This window comes from Eulemur rufifrons, chromosome 6, assembly GCF_041146395.1.
Source record: "Eulemur rufifrons isolate Redbay chromosome 6, OSU_ERuf_1, whole genome shotgun sequence".
Classification (NCBI taxonomy): Eukaryota; Metazoa; Chordata; class Mammalia; order Primates; family Lemuridae; genus Eulemur; species Eulemur rufifrons.
This window is the reverse complement of record NC_090988.1, coordinates 98363727-98381366: the sequence shown is the minus strand read 5'-3', so window position 1 is coordinate 98381366 and position 17640 is coordinate 98363727. Positions and strand designations below refer to the sequence as shown.

Sequence of the window (17640 nt, the reverse complement as noted above, 5' to 3'; positions counted from 1 at the left end):
CTTACCTTCTTTCCACCTGGCTTCTCTACAGTGAAAACTTCATTCCAGATCTGAATCCCAGTGGTTTCTGGGTCAGAGCCCCCTCGCCATGAAAATCCTGTTAACGGTTCTTCTGGATCACCCAACCAATTTGAATGGCCACCTTCCTTCTACAGAAGAAATAAGAAATTTCCATTAATTCTTAAGAAATTTTACACATCAAGGATAATTCATGAGTTTATTTTGCTTTTTTGTACATAAAAGCCTCATTTTCTAATTTTTTTTTAAAGACAGAGTCTCACTCTGTTGCCCAGGCTAGAGTGCAGTGGCATGATCATAGCTCACTGCAACTTCAAACTCCTGGGCTCAAGTGATGTACCCACCTCAGCCTCCTAAGTCACTGGGACTACAGGCACGTACCACCATACCCGGCTAACTTTTTTTTTTAAGAGATGGGGTCTTGATATGTTGCCCAGGCTGGTCTTGAACTCCTGGCCTCAAGCAATCCTTCCATCTCTGCCTCCCAAAGGACTGGGATTAAGCCACCGCACCCAGCCTCATTTTCTAATTTGAAATTAAATAATTCTACTTTACCTGAGAATATAAGTATCGTAGCATAAAATCCAGAATGAAGGACTTGCCCTTTCTGAAGGCACCAGCCACGGATACCACCACCACATCAAGATCTCGGATGTGGTCCTGCAAGAGGATGCTGGCCAAAGCTTTCTCTTCTAACTCAAAGGAATGTTGGTCTTTGTGAACCAAAACAACTTGCACTGGACCAGGCTTGCTGCTCTCCATGGCATCACCTGTGTTCACGTAGAGAAAAAAAATTAGTTTCAAATATTTTTTTAATGTATATTTTTGAACAGAAAAACAAAAACTTCTTCAACAGGACACAAAATACCAACCATAAAAGAAAATAAAATGACAAATTCGACTTCATTAAAATTAAGAATTTTTGTTTGGCAAAAGATGCCAATAAAGAGAGTAGAAACACAGGCCACAGACTAGGAGAAAATAGTCACAAAACCTATTTCCAAAGGACTCACATGCAGAATCAGCACAGAAATCTGTAAGTAAAAAATGAACATTCTAATTTTTTTTTGTAGAAGACGTCTCGCTATGTTTCCCAGGCGAGTCTTAAACTCCTGGCCTCAAGTGACTCTCCCACCTTGGCCTCCCAAAGTGCTAGGGATTACAAGCATGAGCCAGTGTACTCAGCCTCCAATTTTTAAAATAATAATAATAGGTAAAAGACTGTCAATAGGCATTTCACACACAAAAAAATCCAAATAGTCAATAATCATATGAAAATACTTCCGTATCGTTATTTATCAGAGAAATATAAATTAAAACCACAATAAAATACCACTACCTGCCCATCAGAATTGCTAAAATTTATAAGACTAACAATATCAACTGTGGGAGAGGATGTGGATCAACTAGAATTCTCGTACATTCTGATGGGAGCACATAATTTTATCGCCACTTTGGAAAACTGGTAATATCTACTAAAATTCAAAATATTTATGATCCAGCAAGTTCCACTCCTATGCATGTACCTAAGAGAAATAAATGCATATGTCCACCAAAAGACATATGCAAGAATGTACACATTAGCTTTACTCAAAATAGTCCAAAAGCGGAAACAACACAAATATCTATCCACAGTAGAAAGTGTGTCTGCCACTCCTACACCTTCTACATATTTTATTTAATCTTCAGAACAATCCTATGACATAAATAATACTGCCTCATTTTAAAAATAAGGAAACAAGGCTAACAAAGGTTCTGCATCTTGTCCCACAGGTCCTGGAGATAAGCTCAAAAAGATTATTAGGTGGCTATGTTTCACAGACTGCTCAAAGTTTTAAGAGCAATTTGTTCTACAGTTCAAAGTTACCCATTAACTAGCACTTTCCCTAACGGAGCTGAAAGCACAGATTTTAATTCTTTGAAATTCAGAGCCACTTAGTAGCTATGGATTTAAGGAAAGTTTACAAAAAACTACCAGTGGGGCTTAGGGAATGAGGCAAAGCACGATTTCCCCAAGTATCAGTTTGTGCCCCTGGCATTAAAGGAGATGCCTGTAGGTAGTTAAAGAACATTTTTTATTTTAAAAATTATGCATTTTAATGCATACTTTAAAACGCCAAGCCTATGTTTTAACGGATTATTGCTTAGGAGGCTAAGTTTAAGAAGTAAATTAATTTAATGTAGATTTATATACATATATTAAGTAAAGCATAGCCCTGATAGGCAGATATGGCCAAAATCACAAATATGGTCCCCAAATAACGTCTAAGAAGCACTGAAGGATGCATGATCACAGCAGGCAAAGCAGATAAAACAGTTCGACTACCAGACTCTACCATTTCAGCTATAGGAACTAATGCTTACTTTTTGTATTCGTGGTATCAGATAGTGAAAAAAGGGTTCTTCTCATTTTCTTAACTGTTTGTAGACTAACGGAAAACAAGTTATAAATACAGGTTAAATGTCATGCTATCATTGTAATAAATGTATACTAATGCTTTTCTTTCCCACTCTTGCCTAGATAAAAAGGAAACATTTCTGGTCAGGCCCAGACTCACGCTTGTAATCCCAGCACTTTGGGAGGCCAAGCCAGGAAGATCACTTGAGGCCAGGAATTGGGTTTTTTTTTCCGTTTTTCTTTTTGTTTTTTGAGACAGGGTCTCATGCTATCACCCCAGCTAGAGTGCAGTAGTATCATCATTGCTCACTACAACCTCAAACTCCTAGGCTCAAGCGATCCTCCTGATTCAGCCTCCCATGTAGGTGGGAGTACAGGTGCACGCCACCACACCCAGTTAATTTTTCTATTTTTTGTAGAGACACAGCCACCGAGCCTAGCAAGGCCAGGAGTTTGACATCAACCTGAGCAACATAGAGAGAACCTGTCTCTACAAAAAATTAAAAAATTAGCTAGGCATGGTAGCATGCCCCTGTCCCAGATACTTGGGAGACTGAGGCAGGAAGATCACTTGAGCCTAGAAGTTTGAGGCTGCAGTGAGCTATCCTGATGCCACTGCACTCCAGCCTGGGTGACAGAGCAAGACCTTGTCTCTAAAAATTAAAAAAATTTTAAAAAGGAAACATTTCCATGAATAATCTCTTAGGGTTCTTATTGCCCCACCAGCAGTTAAATCCAAGACCTAAGGACCTCAGTCTTTCATACAAAAAAACTAATGAGAAGAATTTATTCAGATTTTAGGGATAAGCCAGTGTTAAGTACTGTGCAGCATTCAAAGAAGTACAGAACAAAGTCCTGATTGTGGCAGAGATGGCTGGTTATTCCCCTAATATTCACTTCTGCCCCACTATGTAACAGATTTTTCGCTGGGCATATAACTGTCCCAAAGAAACACTTTTACAATCCAACCTTATGGGTAGGATATGAACAGGTGACTAAGTTTTGGTCAATAAGAAGTGCCTGGAAATGACACAGGCAACTTCCAGGTCAGGCATCTTCCCCCTGCCTGTGGCTGGATGGAGAAGTGGGAGTGAGCCATCCTGGGGCAGGTACATGAGGGGAACACCCTAAGAATATTGGAGTAACAAGAGAGGCAGAACCTGGGACTTCATTAAGTAGAACTACCACACTGGTTCACTTATGTGAAAGAAAAATACATGTTTATCTTGCTTAAATCACTTATTTGGAGACTCTTTCAGATATACCCAAACCTAGTAACCAATACAATAGTCTCCCAGGACTGTACAATTAAGTTCATGATACCAGATATTTCAATTTCATCTATTTCACTATTAAAGTTTACTGAGCAGGCTGGGCACGGTGGCTCACGCCTATAATCCCAGCACTTTGGAAGGCCAAGGCGGGAGGATTGCTTGAGTCCAGGAGTTCAAGACGAGCCTAGGCAACAAAAAAAGACCCCCTCTCTACAAAAAAAATTTTTTAACACTTAGCTGGGTATGGTAGCACACGCCTGTAGTCCCAACCACCCCAGAGGCTGAGACAGGAGGATCGCTTGAGCCCAGGAGTTTGAGGTTTCAGTGAGCTATGATGATACAACTTCATTTGAGCCCAGGCAACAGTGTGCAATCCTGTCATAAATACATACATACATACATACATATGTGAAGTTAGTTTCCTGAGCAATGTGAATGTAAGGACACACAGCAGGCACAAAATAAACAAGTGTAAAATGAATGAATTGAGGGGCTACAACCCTAAGGATGTAGGGCAATAGGCATGGAAGATAAGGTTACATGGGCTACAGGTAAGATGAAATAATCCAATTACAAAAATGTATACAGTTGTGCACAATGAATTGCACTTCAAGAGAAGCTGAAGACCACTGAGGATAGTTGAAAAAAAGAAAGATAACGTCTTTACTCATCTCTTCGTCTCTTTCTTTCTGTAGCACAGTACCCAAGAACCCAGGAAGAGTACCAGGCTATGTTTAGTTGGAGGAGCTGGGGTGATCGTACATTTCTCTTCATACCAGTGGTATGAGCACAGTTATCAACATCCACTGTGTTCACTGACAATGTTCCTTTGGTTTGGGCCTATGTAAGGGAAAAAGTATTTTGAACTGTACACATCACCAATAATTCAATTTAAACAAACAGAGTTGCCCACTGATCACCACATAATCTCTATCTCTTGCTTCCTAAAGACAATGGGATGATACTATCAATCTTCCAAGTAAAAACTTCATTTCCACTCATCCCTTCCCAGATGTCATCTGAAGGTACTTTGCTGATTTGTCCTCACATCTCAGGCTCCCCAATCTTTTAGACTCTTTAATCAAAACCTTAAGGCCCTCTCCTTACACCATGCCACCTTCCAACCCTTCCTATCTCTTAGGTTGTTCGTCCAAGTCGCCATCCCCAAGTGTTGCTTTGATGATGTCAACTCTCCCCTTTGGGCTAAACTCTTCTACTTCATTATAGTACACAAACATATTAATATCACGACAGCAACTACACAAAAGGCTATCAAAAGCATTCTATGGATTGTGATTCAAACCTAAAACTCTCCATTATCTAAGTCAAAAGTCTTTCACCACCATTCTCCCCACTGCCTTATTTCCTTTAATTCCTTATTGTCACTCTTCCAGGAAGATGTATTCTCATTGATCTTTCTACTGGGAAAAAAGTCAGGATTCAGGTCCTGTCTGTCTTGATGCCAAAATTTCACACAAACCACCTATTCAACCATTCCTTCCCATGAGCTGAAATGCTTTTTCCCCCTTGACTCCAGGCAAATACTTCCCCACTCTTCAATACTCATCTTTGATGAAGCCCTCCCTTTGTCCTGACAACCTGACCCCACCCTCCCAGAGCCTATCACTTCACATGGTATACTAAAAAGAAAAAAAACAGGCTCTGGAATCAAGACAGGGCAGAACATGAATCCTTACTTTTCCACTCTATAACGTAACTCCTACGAAGGCAGCAATTTTTGTCTCTCTTGTTCAATGCTATATCCCCCAAGTTCCCCAAACAGTGTCCACACTTAGCAGGCAATCAATAAATATTGGTGAAATAAACAAACTCCACAACTCAGTCACCCTATGACTAGGGAGAAATTTGTAACCACTTTTGTCTCCATTTATAAATCTACCACTCATCTCAAAGCAGTGTTTGAAACATATTCGGGACTCAGTAAATAGTTTCTACTTCCCAAATTCCTGTCTCCACTGAAATCTTGTACATACTACTCATTACAATATTATCATGTTGTAAGCATGATTTATCACCCAGACTGGGAGCTCCTAGGGAGTACAGAAACTGCCACAGTCAGCCCTGGTATCTAACAAAGAATGAATAATTTCCTAGTATTGTGAACACTAAATCCAGTAATACATATAAAGCACCTCAATAAAAATTCCTTCTCCGCTGGGCGAGGTGGCTCATGCCTGTAATTCTAGCACTCTGGGAGACCAAGGCAGGAGAGGCAGGAGGATCACTAGAGCTCAGGAATTCGAGACCAGCCTGAGCAAGAGCAAGACCTGTCTCTACTAAAACTAGAAAAAATTAGCCGGGCATGGTGGTATGTGCCTGCAGTTCCAGCTACTCGGGAGGCTGAGGCAGGAGGATTGCTTGAGCCCAGGAGTTTGAGGTTGCTGTGAGCTGGGCTGTTGCCACGGCACTCTAGCCCAGGCAACAGAGTGAGACTTTGTCTCAAAAAAAAAAAAAAATCTTCCCTTCCCACTTCCATTCTCCTCTCTTTCACTGTCAAACTCATTGAAGGTATGTCTGCACCCACTTGTTATCTACCCATTCCCTTCTTACACCATGCAATCTGGCTTTCATGTCTGTCTCTCTGTTGATAATACTCCCTGGTTTATCAATGGCCTCTCTTGCCAAATCCAATGGCACTCTCTTGATTCTTATTCAACTCTACCATTCTATGACAAAACACAATTGCCACCCACTTCTAAAACTTAAAACCTTTAGACTCAGTGACCGTGCATGTTCCTAGTTCACCTCTAGCCTCTTTATCATCTCCTTTCACTAGTTCTTTTTCTTCTTTCAGCCTCCTGTGGATATATACTAATGCTCTGCTTCAAGTTGTTTTGTTTTGTTTTGTTTCATTTTGATATAGAAAGCACCACAATGGAATTTTGCAGTGGGAAAGAGAGGTTAGGCTCAACTCCCCTCAGCTTCAGTCTTTTGCAGTGAGGGAGCTCATTCACTCCCTCGATGAGCTCTTTATTTTTATAATTTCAACCATACCTTTTTTTTTTTTTTTTTTTTTGAGACAAGTCCTCGCTCTGTCACCCAGGCTGGAGTGCAGTGGTGTAACTCCAACTTCTGTGCTCAAGCAATCCTCCTGCCTCAGCCTCCCAAGTAGCTGGAACTACAGGAATGCACTACTACACCCAGCTAATCTTTGCATTTTTTGTAGAGAAGGGGTCTTGCTATGGTTGCTCAGGCTGGTCTCAAACTCCTGGGCTCCAGTGATCCTCCTGCCTCGGCCTCCCAAAATGCTAGGATTACAGGCATAAACCACCACACCTGGCCTATGCCCTCTATTTTGATGACTGACACAACTTCATTAGATCTCTAACCTACATATAGTTCAAATGTACAAATGCCTAAGGGACAGATTCACCTACTCACTCTCATGGGTAATCTGTGGAAATATATGGACCTAAGAGTCAGGAGACAGGTTCTTGCACCAGTTCTACCTGATCCTGGGCATGTCTAGTCTTCGGTCTCATCAGTAAAATTAGTCAAGTGTTTAACCTCTAGCAACCCTCCAATGCTAACATTTTACAAGTCTACATTTAATATTCTCAAAATGGATCCTTAGTCACTCCACTTCTCTCAAATGTCTCAAAGCCCCTACATTTCCCCTGGCTCTATCTTCTATATGCAGTATATCACCAAATCCTATCATTTCTTCCTTCTACAATTTAAGTGTCTGTTTTGGCAAAGGTTGCCATTCTGATAAGGCAGTACGTGTAGAAGAAAGGCCCTCCCTAACAATAAAACCAGAGTTCTATGCCCAGTTTTGCATTGGCCAAAAGAGCATAAATAAATCATTTTACTTCTGTATATCCATTTCCCCTACAAAATCAGGCAGAAGCTATGAAAATTAGCTCTAAAATTCAATGACTCTTGAACAACTAAAAATTTCCTGGATATCTAAATTGGCCAGACTTGCTAGGTAACCTATTCATCCTTTGACTTCATTTAGATTGCACAGGACTGGTGAAACAAATCAGAATTTATGATCATAAAAACATTACAGTAACTTGCTCAGTAAGGACCCATGCAAAAGGTTTGAAGGTTGTCGGTTTTGTTTGGGGGATTTTAGAAGGCAGTTTCCCATTAATTTCAGTGAAATTACTACCATTTCTCAGGAATCTTAAACTCTGAAGATCTAATCTCCAGGAATGGTGCCAGAAATATCTATAAGTGGCAACCTGACATGCCTTGTCCCTTCAGAGAAGCAATTATTTTCCAAGGTCTCAATCTGCATACTGCAACAACAGTGAATGCCATATTACATTCACATATATGAACACGGATAACAGATGTGACATTTTTCACACATATACAAAGATGCAGCCAGACCATAGTCACATCTGTCATCCATACATACAAGTGAACTCAAAACCTACATTTTAAAAAAAAAGTGAGCAGTAGAAATACTGTATCATAATGCCAATTCTGATTACAGTAGTCCCCCTTTATCTGCAGTTTTGCTTTTCACAGTTTTGGTTACCTAAGGTCAATCATGGTCCCAAAATATTACATGGAAAATTCCAGAAATAAACAATTCATAAGTTTAAGTTGCATGCAGTTCTGAGTATTATAATAAAATTCTGTGCCCTCCTGCCTGGGACATGAATCATCCCTTTGTCCAGCATCTCCATGCTGTATATACTACAGCCCATTAGTCACTTAGTAGCCTTCTCGTTAACAGATCACTGACTCAGTGTACATACGGTTCAGTATTATCCATGGTTTCAGGCATGCACTGGGGGTCTTCGAACATATTTCCCCTGGGTAAGGGTGGGGGACTATTGTATTGCTTTAATTAGTTCATGATAATACTGTATTGGCCATCAAGTATGTAGAAAATACTGAAAACAGTTGGCCAATAATTAGAAAGCGTTCTAATAGCTTATGTGAATGCTACAACCTTTTTATAAAGTACTGATTTATCCTGTACTTTTGGCATAACATACCTTAATCCAGACTAACCAATACGTTTAATATGCCTGTTCAAATCTCTGTAGTATAGTATTAAGTCCTTACTTGACATTGTTGACAGATTCTTGGAAACTGCAACTTTAAGCGAAATTATTGTTACGAAACCAGTTTTACCATAGGCTAATTAATATAAACAAGAGTTAACTTCCTATGGCATATTTCTGTTCACAAAAACATCACAAACTTGTAAATAAAAACTCAAAACACTTCTAATATTAAACATTGAAATAATGTAAGCTATACATATAGTTAAGAAAGATTAATAAAAACAAGTAAGATAATTATTTACCCAATTTTCGGTAAATCAGTGAGAGATGGCGGTCCTAGTGGTGGTAGGTTAAATCAAGAAATAAATGTTTGCAAAGCAAAAACTGTAAGAAGCACCTCCTACCACCATGCAGTGCAAAAACAATCAATCACAGGCCAGGAGGTGGCTCACGCCTGTAACCCTTGCACTTTGGTAGGACAACAGCAAGACTGTGTCTCTACAAAAAATTTTTTTTAATTAGCCAGGAGTGGTGGCACTTGCCTACAGTCCCAGCTACTCAGGAGGCTAAGGCAAGAGGATCACTTGAGACCAGGAGTTTTCGGTTGCAGTGAGCTATGATCAAGCCACAGGACCCTAGCCTGGGCAACAAAATGAGACTCTGTCTAAAAAAAAAAAAAAAAAAATCACAAACATGGCAGGCTTTCACACCACATCACTTACTGTCATGCATCTGTATAATTATCACAGACTTTGGGAGTTTTCCTTTTACTATAATTTGTATTCATTCATTCATTTTCCAGCCCGTTTATTCCAGTTCAGGTCTCCGGTGGCAGGAGCCCAACCCGACAGCTCAGGGCCTCAGGCGGGAACGCACACTGGACAATACACCATTCCATCCCAGGGTGCACTCACACACACACCCACACTCGTTCAGACTGGGACCATTTAGACACACCAATTCACCTAACAAGCACATCTTTGAGATGTGAGAAAAAACAAGAGTACCTGGAGAAAACCTACATAGACATGAGAATGTGCAAACTCCACACAGGCAGCAGCCCCAGCTGGACATCATTTTTTTCCTCATCAATGTTATAACAAAACAGTATTGAACAAAACAACATTATCTGAAGACCTGCTTTAATTGATTTCATTCAACAGACTAGCTCTGCACTAAAATGACAAGGAAAGACAACCCAAGCAAAATGCAGTTGAAAGATTAACAGGTGAAATTATCTCTTAACTCTGGATTTTTAAAACCCTTTAAAAAATCTCACACTGATGCCCAGGCTGGAGTACAGTGGTACAATATCATAGCTCACTACAGGCTCAAACTCCTGGGCTCAGGTGATCCTCTCGCCTCAGCCTTCCTAGAAGCTGATACCACGGGTGAGCACCACTGTGCCTGGCTGGCCTTATATAAAAAGAAAAAGAGAAAAAAAAAGGAGCTGCATAGGCTGAATAAAAGTGGATGAGACTTATTAAATCATAGTTAGCCTTTCAGTCCTATAGAAAACATAAATTCTAGGAAACAAGTTCAATCATAAAAACACTACAGGGAAAAAATTTAAATGCTCCCTCAACTATGTGATCAGACTGAACAGGGATAAATTCAATGAAACTAGTTAATTGAAAGCAGTTAATATTGCTATTTCAGAAAATTCACACAGAATTTAGTCAATTAAATTTGACAGCATAGACCAGAGCTTCTCAACCTTGGCACTGTTGACATTTGGGGCTGGATAACTCTTTATTGTGGGTGGCTGTCCTCTGCACTACAGGATATTTAGCAACATCCCTGGACAACACTCACTAGACACCAGTAACACTCCCCCCAGGTTGTGACATCCAAAAATGTCCCCAGCCATTGCTAAATGTCCTATAGGGTGCTGGGTTAAGAACCACTGGGGTAAAGCCAGCCTCTGTGCTCACCCTTATTGTTCAGAGTTCTAAAAGCAATGTAACCAAAGTTACAGAAACACTTCCCTGAGTAGACTGTATGACTCAGGGTAAAGTTATGACCTGAGTTTTCCAGTCTCCTTTTGAAATATCACATTCTCTAAAGGGCAAGAGCAACACACCCCAGAACAGAGGCATACCATTTTCATGTCTTGTTTTTGCTGGCAGTCTTTAAAGTTCCTAATTTACAGACAAAGCCAGAGGAAACACACCATCATATGCAAGGGTAAGTATACTAAGCCCTTAGCCAACTCTAAAAGTGCTGGATGTAATTCCTTTTGGTGGCGGTGGGGTGGGTGCTTTTATACACTCTGTTTTGTTTTAGGCAGTGATTATGCTGGTAGATACATCTATGTTTGAGGTTGTTTCAGTGAAAACACTAGTTAAACCCAACTAACCAGTATCCTGGGGAAAATTTACATTTTAATTAATTAAAGGGTTTAGGAGGAAGTTTATTTCCAATTTGTCTGTTGTAGAAAATCTTTGTGCCTTAGCACAGAATGCTGAACAAAACCACATTTCCTTTTTTTTAATTTTTTATTTCCCACACCCCTCCCACCCCACATTTTCTTTATTGACTAAGAATTTTGTAGTGCTTCATGGATTTATGAAGATCAACTATGACTAAACATATTGAAGATTCAGAAAATGCAAGGAAAGGCCTGAATCTAAAAATGATGCCAAGTTATACCACAGGTGAAGGAAAAATTCTTTTTAATAGAATAAGTTCAATAGTGATTTTATTTGTCTCTTTCCTAAATATGAGACCACCACCAAATCAATCTGGTTACCAAAAGTTTTAATTAGCTGTGCTCCAGTTAAATACAGCTTTTTTTCCATTTTCTTCTTTTTTTTAAAGAGAAGAGGTCTTGCTCTGTCCCCCAGGCTGGCATACAGTGGCACAATCATAGCTCACTGCAACCTTGAACATCTGGGCCCAAACAATCCTTGCACCACTACCTCTCAAAGTGCTGGGATTATAGGCATAAACCACCTCACCCAGCCAATACGGCTTTCTTAATTGACAAAATTTATTTGACTTGGATTCCTTATCATTTCAGGCCATAAATACACTTACTATACTACTTTGCTTATTCACCTACTATACCAAGATACCTATCTCCTAATTTGTAATATACCTTGGCTGTGAAATATATCTAACATGTTCTAACAATCAAAATACATGTCCCAAAAAAGCATTTCTTAGAAATTTACACAGACCATCAACTTCTCAGTACAAATGTTGATAGTTACAAATTATATTTCCTAAAAAATAACAAATCAATTCAAACGTAAATAACCACCTATAGGGAAATTTGATTATATACTAGTATGCAAAATAGAATTACTAGGGAATTTTAACTGTTTCCTGGTTCCTGAACAAATTAAATCAGGATTTGTGAGTGAGACCCAAGTTTAGGCAGGTTTTAAAAGCCCCTGGGGTAGCCGGGCACAGTGGTGAGTGCCTGTAATCCCCGATACTAGGAGGCTGAGGTTAGGGGATTGCTTGAACCCAGGAGTTCAAATCCAGCCTGGGCAACATGGCAAGATCCATCTCTAAAAAATTAAAATAAAAACCCCTTGGTGATTCAAATGTGCAACAGGACTGAGAACCACAGCTCCAAGACAATTAAAATATTTTTTTTCTTTTAAATAAAAGCTCTCCCCTCACTTTTCCCCTTGATGTTTTTTAAGTATGTTCCTAGAAAATACTTGACACAGATTAGAACTTAGTAGGTTTTGTTAGGGCAGCCTTGAATCTCCCAGTTTTCTAATGACAGCTACAGATCAATCCTGTGAGCTCTCTCTCTGCTCTCCCTGCTGGCGGGCAACCTGCTGGGACTATGTTTTCACAAACATCCCAAAAGAAAATCTTTTTCTTCACATTCACCAGCTCACAGCCTTTAGAATTTGTTTCTATAGCCTAAAGGTGTTCCTGAGAAGCTCCGAGACCAGGCAGCAGGGAGTAAACTCCAGGCTTCTTTTCATATCTCAGAGGCAAAAATCACATCCCCTGTGACAGGCCTGACTACATCTCAGAGATAACTAAGTCTCCAGGAACAAAAGAAACAAGAAAGACTGATAACTTGACCTCTGGCGACTGCGACTGCCTAATAATTACTCCACAAAAATTACCATTTTTCTCTTTGTCCCCATAAAAGCAGCAAGCCACTTGGCCTCTGCGGGCATCTCCCTTCTCTTTCTTTCTTTCGGATGCCATGCTGTCTCCCTGCTCTCTTCCCCCACCCCGTTTCCTTCTCTCTCTCTCTTTCTGCCCTTCTAAAGGATAAAATAAACTTTTAACATCTTAATCTCCGTGTGAGAAATCTTTCTCCACCCATGCTCTGAGCACCTACTAAGCCTTTCCCCCCTAACATTTGGTAGCCCACACGGGGACTAAGGAAAATCACATCTCTGCCTCCACACGGGAGGAGTCACTTTTCTCCCCCATGAGGGCAGGCTCATCCTCTCACTTTTCTACCTCCAGACAGAAGGTGCTTCAGTCTTGAAACTGCTCCCTCCTCATTTCTAGGACACCTCTCATTGTTCAGAATTAGGTGAATCATTTGGGAAACTTTGGGAATGGTCATATGCACAAGGTGGAGAATGGTAGCTTTCTTGTGTGGTCTGGGGAAACCCAGCACTGGGTCTACCACTCGGGAAGGTGGAATGGAGAGATGATTCCAAACCACTCTGCGGGGAGGGGTGGTGGACGGATGCCCCCATCAAGTCTTCACCCAGACCCAGGGACGCCTGCTGGCTATGGGGAAGACTTCAGGTTCACAGTATGAGTCGGAGTTCAGGGATCCCTATCTGCTGGCCAAATTGTTAGGTTTTGGTCTGACTCAGATTTTCGGGGATGCCTGATGTCTGATCAGACCTTCAACAGTCATCTGAGTTGGGGACGCCCTCTCAGGTTTTTGGCACATATGACCCTCTCTAAAACATCCTTTTCTTTCTCCTAGTTGCCAACATAGGCAACATTCAGTCAGAACTTTGGGACTCATTGACCCCCATCCCAAACATTCAGTAAATTAAATGACCATGAAATTTGGCCTGAGAATGAATCTCTGCATGATGTTACTTGATCTTCGGCCAGCAAACGGTCTGAAGTTCTCTACTTTCAAGTTTTCTTTAAACACACTAGTCTTTCTAGTCTTCACTCTGCCTGCCTCATATTATTTCCTACCCCTGCATCTCTCTAACTGCCCTCACTTTCTAGATGCTTCTCTTTTGGGTCCCCTGTTCCTCCTCCTTCCTATCTTCATTTCTCTCACCTGGCCACACCTGCTCTGGCTGGCCATTCCAGAACTCCCTCCCCTGTATACAGCTCCCTTTCTGGGAGACCACAGGGTCAGAAGGCATTGTAAATCAGGTACCCAAATGGGGGAAGCCAGGACGAAATTTCAGCCCTCTTCCTGTCTGAAGTCATTCTCCTCTTTACTAATGTAGATCCTGACACTAGGGAGGGACAATCCATCTTAGCAATGGACTTCATCTCACCACAGTCAGGCCCAATATTTGGCGTAAACTCCAAAAATTTGAAAAGGAGCCTCAGACTCCACAAGAGGAACTTTAAACCTGGCCTTCAAGGTCTTTGATAACCTGGATGGGGAGAGGCGAAAGGAAAAAGAGAGTGGGACTGGCAACATTCAAACAGTGGCTGCCACTGTAAAGGAGTTTTTCCACAGTTACTCAAAAAGGCCCCAAGCAAGAAGACCACAAGGCCACATCCTTCTATGGGAACTAAACTCTGTCTCCATTATGACTCTGGGTCCCTGGAGTAAAAAATGCCTCAGGAAGCAGGGTCCCTGCACCCTCTGACAAAGAAGGGCACAGGAAGAGCAGGCAGGAGATCACACCAGCATTCCGGAAGTGGCTGCCCCACCCTGAACGGGCGTCCTCCACACCCATGGACTCTCTAACACTGCTTCAGTCTGACAGACATGTCAGACTCAATGGGCATGAACAGACTCAACTTCGACACAATAGGATGGCCGAGTCTTAGGTAACTCTCTAGCACAGGTAGAACACTGGAGCCAGGTCCTCTGCTCTTCCTAAACTTTCAGGGCCACTGATTCCCTCTCCTACCCCCATTGTCAGAGTGAAGGGTAAAATATAAACCCCTGTGTATTCCATAGCTTCTCCGTACTCTGGGAGATAAAGTCTTTGTCCAGCCTTTAGTGCTTCCCAATTACCCCCACTGGGAAAAGCTATTACGGCTTCCTTTCTTTGATTTTTGGAAAAAGCTTAACTGGGACTTTACATACAACTTTTTCCCTTTCCTTGGTATGCTGTGAATTTTCTGCCTCGTTTCACCTAAAATGGTCTACTTCTATGTGTCTGTATGTTTGCGTGTCCATATATGTCATGTGAATGTGATGTTTCACTACCAAAATATGGAAAAGAGCTCTAATTGATTGGCTTAAAAATAAAGTAAGCTTGCATCAAATTTTATTAACAACATAAGAACTCAAATGCCTTTTAGTTCACATGACCTTGGTAACCTTCGATAAATGAAAATAGTTTTAAAATTGTTAAAACTTAAATGTTTTAAGATCATAATTATTACATCAATGTAAGTAGCTACATCCGAGATGGCCACTGATAAGTCATACTATACTAACAGAAAAACTAAACTTTGAGGGCCAAAGTTTATACCCATATAGCTTCCTGCATTGCCTTTAAAGTTGTCTAAAGACTATCACTCTTGGTTAAATGAAAGTCATTGTTTTATAGCAAACTTTGATTCCATTTAAACATGTTTTAGATCTGTAGAGTTTGACAGGCTTTCCAAGAACAAAATTCTGGATTTTTTTTTTTTTAACCTCAAAGTAGCTTTAATAGTGGAAACACTAGAAGCCCAAGAAAAAAAACTTATTAGGCTTACTGGTATATTAAACCATACAGGAAAACATCATCAAATATAAAATGGTATTTTCCACCTCTCTTTCTTTGGGATGCCACGCCACCATCTCTCTGCTCTCCTCTCTCCGCACCTCTCTCTCTGTCTCTCTCTCTCTCATTCTTTCTGTCCTTCTAAAGGATAAAATAAATTTTACTTTTATAACTTAATTTCTGTGTGAGAAATCTTTCTCCACCCACGCCATGAGCACCTACTAAGCTTTCCACCCTAACAGGTTTTGCTTCTTAAATCTGCTTTTGCAAAAGCAAGCCAAAATGTGAAATTATGTTTTTTACCCTGTTAGTTTTTCTTCGCCTTTCACAAGGCATTCTACTCCTTCATATTCAAATTTGAAGACTGAGATTTATCTATTGAAAGATTTTTCAGGTAAAGCGCGGTGGCTCACGCCTGTAATCCTAACACTCTGGGAGGCCGAGGCCGGAGGATCCCTTGAGCCCAGGAGTTAGAGGTTGCTGTGACCTGGGCAGACGCTACGGAACTCTAGCCCGGGAACCAGAGCAAGACTCTGTCTCAAAAAGAGAGAGAGAGAGAGAGAGAGAGAGAGAAATGCAACCAAAATATGAAGAGAAAAAAAAAAAAAGATTTTTCAAGCACTATTCTTTTCCTTTTTGCCGTCAGATTTCGCAAGTGAAAGACTAGGTAATTTCAACAGCGCACACAATGAAGCCAGGTAAAATGACAGCCTAAATCGTATCCGTGAACTTACGGTGACTCCCTATTTGGTTTTTACTTAATACTTTCACTATGTTTTATGGCTTCTGGAAAGCAAAGGAACAACGTACTGTACTAAAAGAACTTACTAAAAACCAATTAGGCCAATTCTTTTATCTCCCTTATGGAAATAAGCGTGGGCTGAAAACCAACTTTCCTAATACTTCTTGTCAGTGTCTCAAGGTCGTCAGAATAAACATAAAACCTCCAACTCGAAGGGCACTTCGCAGCCCCCCAGCACTTTAAGAAAGGCTGGCCAATAAAGCATCTACCCTCCCGCTCCGGGCCCGTTAACGCGGCCAGGGCCACTCGGCCCTCAGGTCCCTGCCCGAGGGCGTGCCCAGCGGCCAGGCAGGGAGGGAGCAGCAGCCCCGACGGCCGGCTCAGCCTCGGCGGTGCTCGCCCCGGCGAAGCTCAGGACGACAACCCGGGGACCACCGGCCCTCGGGGCCACCCAGGGCGGCGCAGAGGGCGCCACGGGGCTGGGGCAGCCAGAGGAGCGCCGGAGGCCTCTCCTGGGCGCCAGGCCCGAGCCCTGCAAGCGGCAGCTCCCAACCGAAGGCTGCGGGAGCCCCGCGAGGAGCCCTTGGCCCGGAGTTCGCAAGCCAAGAGACCCCGACAAGGGACGCGCGGTCGCAGCCCCGGGACGAGGAAGGGCGGCGGCGATGGCGGGCGGTCTCCTCGGAGCTATGGCAGGGAGCGCGGCGGGGTGGCCACGGAGTGAGCCTGGGGGAAATCGGGTGCCTCACCTGCTCCTCTCGAGGCAGCCGCTACCGCTCGCTGAGGGGCCAACATGGAGCCTCCGCCTTCAGCAGAAGCAGCAGAGGCGCAGAAAAGAGAGGAGTACTGGGGCAGGAACGAACTAGGCCCTGGAGGCGGGAAACGGGCGGGGCCTGAGCTCCAGAAGAAACTGGGGAGAAGGAGGGGAACGCTGAGCCGCAAGGGAGCCAGCGCAGGGCGTGCCGACGAGGCCAGACTGGCGGCCCGAGGCGTGGCAAGCGCAGGGCCGGCCGAAGCGGGAAAGCGCACGCGGCGGAATCCCGCCACCGCCCGACGCATGTGCGCGTGCGCAGAACGCGCTGCCGGCTACCTGTGGCTGGGTGCCGGGTGCTACGTCCACTGGGAATTGTAGTCTCACCGCTCCCTGGGTCCCGGCCAGCGGTCCCTTTTCTGCGCACTCATCCGGGAAGGGGAGGAAGGGCAGTAGGAGGAAGGCGGGTCTTGGCGCCTCTCCCTGAGTGAACTACAACTCCCAGCAGGCCGTGCGTAGGGGGCGGGCCGGCCCGCTTCCGCCGGCGAGCCCCGCCCGGCGCCTAGTGTGGCGACCAGGCCCCGGGCGGAGGCCTCGGGAGGACGGGTA

The 17640-nt window shown here is 42.7% G+C and overlaps 1 protein-coding gene across 3 annotated transcripts in view; it reads right to left on the bottom strand.

Moving 5' to 3' along the window:
- The window catches only part of ATL3 (atlastin GTPase 3), a 54168-nt gene that overhangs the window by 30144 nt on the left and 6384 nt on the right, over positions 1–17640 (bottom strand). Inside the window, exons 1-3 of one of the 3 annotated variants that reach the window (XM_069471692.1) lie at positions 17030–17256; positions 574–788; positions 6–149 (exon numbers count right to left, since the gene is read on the bottom strand). In XM_069471692.1, the coding sequence (XP_069327793.1) occupies positions 6–149; positions 574–788; positions 17030–17075 (405 nt within the window). In that variant the 5' untranslated portion in view covers positions 17076–17256. Of the gene's footprint in view, positions 1–5; positions 150–573; positions 789–17029; positions 17257–17640 lie in introns of those variants that run through there. The other 2 variants (XM_069471693.1, XM_069471694.1) reach the window with 2 other exon arrangements.